Source organism: Leptopilina boulardi, unplaced genomic scaffold (assembly GCF_019393585.1).
Source record: "Leptopilina boulardi isolate dan_hultmark-lab unplaced genomic scaffold, ZJU_Lbou_2.1 LbouV2_367, whole genome shotgun sequence".
Taxonomy (NCBI): Eukaryota; Metazoa; Arthropoda; class Insecta; order Hymenoptera; family Figitidae; genus Leptopilina; species Leptopilina boulardi.
Genome location: NW_026137937.1, coordinates 444,667 through 454,627, shown reverse-complemented (window position 1 = coordinate 454,627; position 9,961 = coordinate 444,667). Strand labels below are relative to the sequence as shown.

The 9,961-nt window shown below is 26.0% G+C and overlaps 1 protein-coding gene across 1 annotated transcript; it reads right to left on the bottom strand.

Moving 5' to 3' along the window:
• Positions 1–1,601: 1,601 nt before the first annotated feature.
• Positions 1,602–3,067, bottom strand: LOC127287062 (uncharacterized). Its single transcript, XM_051313784.1, has 2 exons — positions 2,358–3,067; positions 1,602–2,238 (listed from the first exon to the last, which is right to left on the bottom strand). Exons 1-2 carry the CDS (start codon positions 2,911–2,913, stop codon positions 1,982–1,984), a joined length of 813 nt encoding a protein of 270 aa, XP_051169741.1. The 5' UTR covers positions 2,914–3,067; the 3' UTR covers positions 1,602–1,981.
• Between the last annotated feature and the right edge of the window lie 6,894 nt (positions 3,068–9,961).

Sequence of the window (9,961 nt, the reverse complement as noted above, 5' to 3'; positions counted from 1 at the left end):
TATGAAGTAAATTTTTACATTTTTTTTTTTTGTTAAACAATAATTGATGAAAGTAAAAATTTTAATGAAAAATTATTTCCAAGAATGTTAATTTTACTTTTTACAATTTTTTTCCCGATAAAAATTGTACAAAAATTTGCATTTTTCAAAAATAATAGTTGTGAGAAAATTTCAGGAATATTTTTCCTTTTTACACAAACATATCTATATTTCAAATACACCACTCTGTAAATTTGAATTAGTAGAAAAATTTTCACTAATTTTTAGTAAAATATTACTATTTCAGTTAGAAATTTTTTTTTACTAAAGTTTCAATGAAAAATGACTAAAAGTTAGTAGAAATTTTCACTAATTTAAATTAATAAACATTCACTAATTCAAATTTAGACAGGAAACAAATATTTTGAAATTAAAAAAAAATTCTGCTGTTAAATTTAATTTACATTTTTTCTGATGAGAATACTTTTTTTAAAAAAAAAAAACAAGTATTCGTTAATTCGAGAATTGATTAATTTTAACGAATTATGTATTTAACAATTTTCCTTTTTAATTACAGATATTCCTTTACTTTTAAGACTATTTTTCTATAAATGAGATCCTAAAGAATTTTATATTGCAATATTATGAATTCAATTCATGTAAGAATTCTAAATCGAAAAAAGTGGGTCGCACTTTCGAGAAATTTTAAAAATTCCATGTCAGTTTTTTAAATTTTTATTACAATTGAAATGATTTTTAAAAAATAGTTTCCTGAGTCAAAATGTTTAAAAATTTGTATAGAATTTTTGATTATTACAAAAATGTGAAAAAATTTACTTTACTGGTTTATATATTTATTTTTTCAATGCATAAATATAAAATCAATAAAGAATTTATTTAATTCTATTATTAATATATATAAAACCGGAATTCAATTTAGTTTCACTCGATAACCCCCAAGTTTAAAAATTTATAACTTATAGTGCACAATGTAAATACTATTAGCCATAAATCGTGAATTTAAATAATTTACGTAGCGTTTCTTCATGGATTTGTGCACAAATTTCGTAACGTATTTTATAATAAAATATTATTCAATTTTCACATTGATATTCTTAAATCATTTTTAATGTGTGATTTTATTTGTACTTTTATTGAAATTTAACTTTTTTTTTTACTATTTTTTTATTTAATTACTCACAAGCGCATATTTTCACAGTTAGGCAAATGTTTTGACAGAATTAAAATTAAAAGTTTAAAATAAATTAAATGAAAAAAAAACCAATGAAAATAATTGAGAAAATATGATGAGAAATTGTAATTAATTTGATAATCGTTTTATAAAAATTTCAAAATCATTTGAAAAAATAAAATGCAGTTTTTATTAAAAAAAATTGTTTTATTCAATTGTTAAGTGTAACTACATACACCCATAGAGAAATTTGTTTCTGAGTTTAGTAATTTTATTTATTTCGAATAAATTTTATTCAATTCAAATAAATTTTATGTAATTTAAATAAATTATATATATATATGATTTATGATTGCATAAACTAAATCTTTATCATTACTAATTGATGAATATTGAATAACAAAGGTCAATATATTATACAATTGATAAATACATTTTACACATATTATATTATATATATATATACAATATTCAAATGTCTTTTTTTATTTTTATACAAATAGACAGTAAAGACAATAAATAATGTTCGATAAATAAATTAACGCGTTTTAAGTAGTAGATTCTGACTGTTTTCATAAAAACAAATACCAATCATGTTTTTATTTTTTTCTTCACGATCTTCATCTCCTAGAAAAATCTCCATAAGATTCATTAGAAAATTATTGTATTCTCGATGTGTTTCTTTTTCTTCTAAATGTCAAATCATCGATAAGTCGAAGCCTATATAATCCATCAGAAACCAATTTTTAAAAATGTCTGATGTTGATGTGATCTCGAATAATTCTAAAAAAGATTGAAGAAGATCTAATCTTATGTGTAGCTCGACGAACTGGATGAACTTCCAGATGACAATGATGATGATGACGAGGGTGAGCCATACGAACTGGAAGAACTACTTCCCGATGAGTAGTAATTGTAGGCCAAATTTTGAGCATCAGCTGCATTGCTAGGTGTCCAAACTCTTGAATATGGTCCATTTCCATCCCAAGTGTTAACTGGCTCATAACCAGAAGTTGATGAAGGCAAAGGTGGAGTTCCATAAACTGGAGCTGGATCCATTGTCATTCCTAAAAAAAAAAAAGAATTCAATTTTTGTATTCATCATTATTTCCATTGATGGAATAATTTTTAAATGAAATGATTACGTTATTCAAGTCTAATTAAATCAACGAAAGTTGATACTTACCCATTGGTGGAGTCATGCCACCTTTTTTAAAGAATTGAACAGCGATAAATACAACGACAGCTAAAAATGCCAATTTCGAAAGTACCAATGCTTTCATTGCCTTAATTCCAATAATGGCAACAAAAATTGGCATCAACGCTTTTAATTTCAATTTCAAAAGAAGTAAAAATGGCAGCAGCAATTTCTTCTTTAAAAGACCACGCGCCTGATTGGTGGCAACTTCATTGTCCTTAAATTCAATATCAAGATCAGCAAGACTTTTACTGGGTCGATATTTTAAATTGGCGTCAATAAATGGTAAATTAATTCCATAATCATATGTCTTGAGATATTTGAAGGTTCGTGCAACAATAGCTTCATCAATTGAATTTAAAGATCTTGCTTCTGTGGTTGTTCCTAATTGATTATCCAAATAACCAAGAAATTCGTGTTTGAAACATGATGACCATGATTCTTCAGTATTGATGCAATTATTTAAGGAACTTGTGAGAAAATCTTGTGATGCTAAAGACACGGTCACTAAGGCCAAAAGGCCTGTCACTAAGAAAATGCGCATTTTAAAAAAATATATCCTTTTATGAAATTTATGTTCCAAGGTCACGGATTTTGATTTTTTTTTCTTTTTGAAAACACTATAAATGCAGGAACCTAAAACTTTTTTTTTTTTTTTTTTGAATGAATGATACACAATCGGCGATCGAACTGCGACTGACAGAGGAGTGGCCCGCCCCTTTTATTTAATTTGCCCCCCGCGAATCTATGTTATTCGGTCGCGCATGATGTGAATCAGCGATTGAAGGAAAATCATATTTAAATTTTACTCGTGAAGTTCGAGCCGGGTGCGAGGAGTATATCCCAATCATTGTTCGGCATGGCGCATTTTGTACACCATGGCATGCATACGGGAAACGGAACTTGTTCATGACGGTATCTGCTTTAAACGTCATGTATATATGTATATATACTATATAGTTTTGTATGTATGCTAATTAAATTTATATTGAGCCTGAGACATTTAGTTGTAATATATAACTTTCGGATTCTTTTCATTTTCTCACTTATATTTTCGAAAGCAGTAGGTATTATAAATATTGAAGGTGTTAATTATTTAAACTAATTTTATTTATTGGAATTTTTTTTATTTTCTTTGCGATGACACTCATTGACAATGGAGTGATTTTAAGTTGTTTTAATTAAGATAGTATGTTATTTAATTTATGAATTAAAACTATCCGTTAGTGAAACTACTATCAACAACTAAAGCTGTAAACAAATTATTATGTTCACGATTGGAAGTACAATTATTAAAATTACCATTGATTAAGAAATTGTCAATTCTTGGAAAATTTGGATGATTGAAACTGTTAATGATTGAAGCTGTCAATACACCGTCCGTCACGATTTTTGATCCACAAAAAAATCAAACATTTTTGGAAAGTAGGACCAAAAAAAAGTACCCGTGTCTAGCTGTTTTGCTAGATCAAGTCGTTTGTGGTTTTTAGGGCTGAAAATATCCCCTAAATAAAAAGTGACAAGATATCTTTTAAGAATTATTAATATTTTTTTAAACTTGATATCTGAGTTCAAATCAATTCAAAATGGTGGATCCAATATGACGGTCAAAAATTTAAAAAGTTATTAATTTTTTATTTTATATCCGCCATTTTGAATTTTAAAAATTTGACATCAGATTCGTCATTAGCGACCCCATAAACCCCTAGATATACCAAGTTTTATAAAAAAATAATAACTTTTTAAAATTTTGACCGCCATATTAAATTCGACATTTTGAATTTTGAAAATCTGACATCAGCTTCATAATCAGAGATCCCGAAAACTCTCAGATACCAAGTTTTATAAAATATTAATAATTTTTAAAAGATACCTTTCACTTTTCATTTAGGGGTTGTTCTCACCCCTAAAAACGACAAACGACTTGATCTAGCAAAACGGCCCGACACGAGCATTTTTTTTGGTCCTAGTTTCCGAAAATTTTTGATTTTTTTGTAGGTAAAGAAAAAGTTGAATTTTGTCAGTTGGTGATTTAATAGAACCTTTGTAAAAACACTAAAAACAATTAAAACTCACGATGATTGGCTGAAGACATAAATTATTGAAACATTGATGATTAAAGTATTTAACAATTGAAGCTTATTTAATGATTAAAATTACATTTGATGAAACTGTCATTAATTGAAGTTTTATAAGAATGGTTAAAAATAATTGACTTACTGAATACATCAATCATTAAAACAAATATTTGATGTTTAAAACTTCAATAATAATAAGGTTAAAAATTATGACAAATACTCTAATAATTGAAGCTAAAAATCACTAAAAATTTGAACAGTTGAAACTTGTATTAATTGAAGCTGTCAATCATCTAAAATATCATTAATTTGCAGTTGTAAACTCTTGAAAATTTAGATAATTGAAAATTTTATTGATTAAAACTATCAGCAATTAAATCTACTATTCAATTGAAATTATCGATAATTAATAATTTGGATTGATAAAACTTTTAATAATTGAAGATAACGATTGTTAAAATTATTATTGAGGAAAGTTGTCAGTTATCAAAACAATGAAAATAATCAATGATTAAAACTATAATTTATTGAAGCTAATAATTATTAAAAATATTTATATTTAAAAACATGAACAATTAAAGGATTATTATAATTAGTAGTAATACTAAGAATGATTAAAAATATTTTTATAATTGAAGCTAACAACCACTAAAAATTTGGATTGTTAAAGATTTAATAATTGAAGATATATACAAATGTCATCGAAGATATAAATTGATTTAATTTATACCCAAGTAGAAATGTGCCACTGGCATAGTACTGACCCAACACTGCCAGTCAGTATAATAGTACTGACTGCCGTACTGGGCCAGTAGTGGACCAACCCTGGCTGGTAACGCTGTCCAGTACTGATTTTGTCCCGCTCACCAGTACTAACGTAGTACTAGAATAATACTGGCAAAGTACTCATCCGGACTTAAAATCTCACTTTTTTACAAAATGCTAAAACACGCTTTTCAATGCAAATTTCATCCTTATTAGCTTATTACTCCCATTTTTACCACGAACAGGTAATGTGAAGCCAATAATAGTTAATGTTATTTAGAATATATAAAATATTATTAACAATAAATAATTAAAATAATAATTATCATTTATATTAATTAAATTATTTTATTTTTAATAAATTATTTTACAAAAAATAATTTGTGTTGTAAATTTTTTTATTTTTTTAAATTCATAATATTTAATTTTTTTTACTTTGCACTTATACTTAATTTAATAATTATTTAATAATTGATATTACACATGAACAAATATTGTACTTATAACACTTAAAACTAAGAACGAAAAATCTCGCACGCATGGGGGATCGAACCCTAAACCCTTAGAACGCAAGTCAGATACGCATACCGCACAGCCGCGCTGGCTTGAAGTGCTGACTTGAAGTAGTTCACCTAATACAAAAGTTTTGATTTCAAAGTTTGTATTATCTATTGATCACGAAAATAAAATGAATTTATTCTTAAATTTTTTAAACTCACAAAATTTTTTCAATTTTTACAAAGATTTAATGAAATAAAACTGGATATCAATTTCAGTTAAATATTTTTAATAAATTATTTTTACCGTAAATAATATTAAAACAGGGTACAAGGAAGAAAAAGAATATTGATTTTCAATGACAAGGTTACAAGTTTATTTATACAAATATTTAGAGTTATAAAATTGATCTTTGCAAGAGAGTATCCTGAAGCAACCATTCTTGAAATAAGGAAGTCAGCATTTCACTGTAACAAGGAATGTTAAGGTTACTACAAAGTTTTATAAGAAGTTATGAAGGATTTGGATAAAAAGTATTACGACTTACTTTGAAAATTTAGATGTAAGATGTATGAAAAAGGAACACTGCTGTGTCCTAGTTATAATAGGAACGTCTCTGGTATCAGATATCATCTAAAATCTCACAGGAAGGTTGACCGGCCTTGGTAATGACCACAAGTTCGGAGTTCAGTTGACCGTGATGAAAACCCAAATAATTAAATTCTTGAAGAAAAGGAAGAAAAGATGATTTCTAAATATTATAGGAAAGTCAAAGCCTTGAATAGTTGGATGAGTTCTTCTTGACGTAGAAACTTTTAATACTTGACACACACTGAAAGAAAATTCATACTACTAAGTATTAAACTCATATTAGAGTTTAATATAAATGTTACAATTTAGGGAAAAAGTGCACCTATACTGATTACTATTACAGTTTTTATGAAAATATATAATGAATTTAAGAGTAACTATTATTTTAAGAAATAAAAATTAGTATATTTATTTTAAAAATTAGTATTTTCTTTATGAATTCACAGAATACGAAATATTATAATAAATAATTTCACAAAATAGTAAGAAAAATAACATATATCCGTATACTTATTTCACATTTTGTAAAACTTTATATTAAAAGTCACGGATTTTCCCGAGAGACTACGAATTTAACCGAAGTTCTGTCTGTTTGCGGCTTCGTGTCCTACTCGAACTTCTACGACTTGATCCGATTTTCGAAAGTGTTGTTAACCAGCAGAACGTACCTATCAACTGTCAACACACGTGTTTCAAATGTTTATAGTGCCACAGAAAACATTTATAATTATTAAATTTATTATTATTTTTATTAATTATTATTTTTTGATGTCATCTTTACAATTATTTGATTTTTATTTGCAATAAAAATTTTTATAACAATCATAATTTTTAATCTGAAAAAAAAAGAAAAATCTATATAAACAATTAATAATAAAAATGAACCCAGCGTAACCTCTATAAAATTACACCATTGGCACTAGTAAACTATTTTTTATTATTAAGTTATTATAAGTAAACTTCTTTCTCGCAAGTGGTAAAAATATTCAGTAGTTAGTATATAAGAAAACGATATATGCCGACCCCCAGCGAAATTTATCGTTATGCGTATAGAATTGTAAGTGTAGGTTTCGTTGCGATCGTGTAATGTCTATGTATAAGCGAAATGAACGTGCGTGTTCATTAGTATGTGTGTTAACCTGTATCGTAAGTGTGAATGTGTTGTTCCTAGTCTCACTCCTCTTCCTCCCGAGAATTAACGGAAACGTCCGAGTTTCCACTTTTTTTCCCTTTTCTTCCGACATTCTGAATTTTTCGTATAAAGTTTTACAAATATTAGAACGCTACATTCCATATAATGCAACAACTCTATGAGAATTTAATATAATATTTTCAAATATTGGTAATCTTTTTACGTTCTTTCTACAATAATTATTAATATTTGAAAAAAGATTTTAAGTTGGAACTTTAATATAAAGTATATTGAATTTTAATAAAAAGTACACTTTTCCCTAAATTCTAAAAGAATATATTAAAATGTAATACGCATTTTGTTATTTTTTCCTATGAAATTTCTTTCAGTGCAGAGATTATTCTAAGTTCAACTTGAATATAAAATTGAGCAGAGTACTTCTGCAAGATTCTAAACTGGATGTAGCGGGTTCGGTGATGAATCTGAACTGAACTAGTGGGTTCGGTGGCAATTTCTGAACTGACTTTTCAGGCAAATATGGTCCTTTTTATACAAGATTTTCACAAAGAGCGCGCACGAATTTTCATATGAGGGTTGCATCTTTCACCCTTTTTAATGAGTAAGAAGCCAATTAAATGTTATGGATGAGGGTGACTCCCCTTTACATTCCATAGGTTTGTGATAATACAAGGTATTTTCTCTCAATAAAACAGGACATTAAAATAATCCTACAAACTTTATATTTTCGGGATTCGAAGAAAAACCGATGTTAATATGAGATTATACATTTTGATTATCGAAAATTACAGAGGGTTAGATTTATGATTTTATTACCCATTTCCTATACACTTGTTGGGCTGCTCAAAGGGGTATGAAACATTTAATGAGAAATCTACGTGATTTTCCAATTCATTAAATAATATTGAAATACTTAGTCAGACTACTGTTGCGACTATTGTATTGATTTTATATAGAAAAGTTAAATCAAGTAAGGGCCTTTGTTACAAAAATGCAGCTGCAATGTTAATATGTTACGATGATGTGACACTTCATTGAAATTAATACCTATTATAATCATTAAAATTATCAAATGGCCGAAACTATTTATGAATATGATTTAAATTTAAACAACCATTTTTTTGTTCATGATACTTTGTTTACATTGGTAGTAAAAATATAAATGGTATTATGAAAAAAAAGTAAAAAAAGTCAATAAAAACGAAACCACAATTGGATAAACCACAAATAGTCGTACTTCTGCGTCATTGAAATTACTTTCGTCCATCCTCTTTTTATATGCAACACCGTGTTAGATTCGGTGAAAGTATATGTAGATTGAAATTCAACATTTTTTTTTATTATATCCACTTGCCATTCAAACCCGACCATTTGATTTTAAATTAAAATTTCATTGTTCAAAAATAAGGGTAAACGTGGAAAAATCTTTTGTATGTTCACTGAATAAAAAGAGCGTCAGAGAGAATAAAAACAAAAATTGTTTACGAAACAAATAAAAAAGCCATGACAAAAAATAATGCTTGTTTCGCAGTTAAATAAATTAAAATTTTTTTTTTAATCTGTTCCAAAAGGATTATTATTAATAAAAATAGAAAAAATGAAAAATATTTAAATGGTCCAATTTTTATTTCTGATTAGAATTAATTTGTATTTTAGTTCAATAAATCAATTAAATCTCAATGCATATATATTCTGGGGATGTATAAAAAAACGAAGTTTAATCTTCCAAATTTATAAAGTGAATTTTAGTGTAGAAAATTTAAATAAGGATCAAATTTTATGATGTTATTTTATTTTTCAGTAAATATTAATATTTATACAACATTTTTCTTTTGAGAGGGTCAAACCTTTTTAATAATTTTTTTTTTACAATTGCATATGTACATAAAAGTTTACTATAGAAAAAATTAAAGTTCCAGGAGGAAAAATTATTTGTAGGTAATTTTTTAATAATTAAAAATAAAAAATGAATAAAAATTTTAATAGTTAAAATTATTCAAGTAGAAATATTTCCAAGAAATTTATTGATATTAAACAGATTTACTTTTTAATTATTTTTTATTTAAAAAAAATATTTTAATTTATTTGAATTATTTTTTAATTTACAAACTTCATGTTTATTATCAAATGTCAAATTATGTATTAATTTGCATGTTTTTTTTTATCTTTATAATTGAATTTAAAAAATTTTCTTTTTTAATTAATTTTTCGTTTACGCGAAGAATAAATGAGACAATTATTTTTCGAAGAAAAAATAAAGAAAAATTCATAAATAATTTAGTTTATTATAAAATTCGTCTTGTAAACATATATAGATTTCATTTTCATCATAATGTCTAATTTTTGGTAACAAAATCTTTTCCATTATATACTTATCAGTCCGTCGTCTATAAAAATTATATGTTTCGTCTCTTGTAAATTCTGTCACAATTTAAGAATTTTTTTTTTCTTTTTTTCTAATTTATTAAAGAAAAATCGTGAAAAACTCGTATATAGAAACTAGAGACTAG

What these genes read in the sequence shown, in the direction of transcription:
- LOC127287062 (XM_051313784.1), bottom strand. Translation starts at nt 2,913, where the DNA reads ATGCGCATTTTCTTAGTGACAGGCCTTTTGGCCTTAGTGACCGTGTCT. An exon ending in TGGCATGACTCCACCAATGG is followed by an intron (nt 2,239 to 2,357) that starts GTAAGTATCAAC and finishes TTTTTTTTTTAG; the next exon opens with GAATGACAATGGATCCAGCT.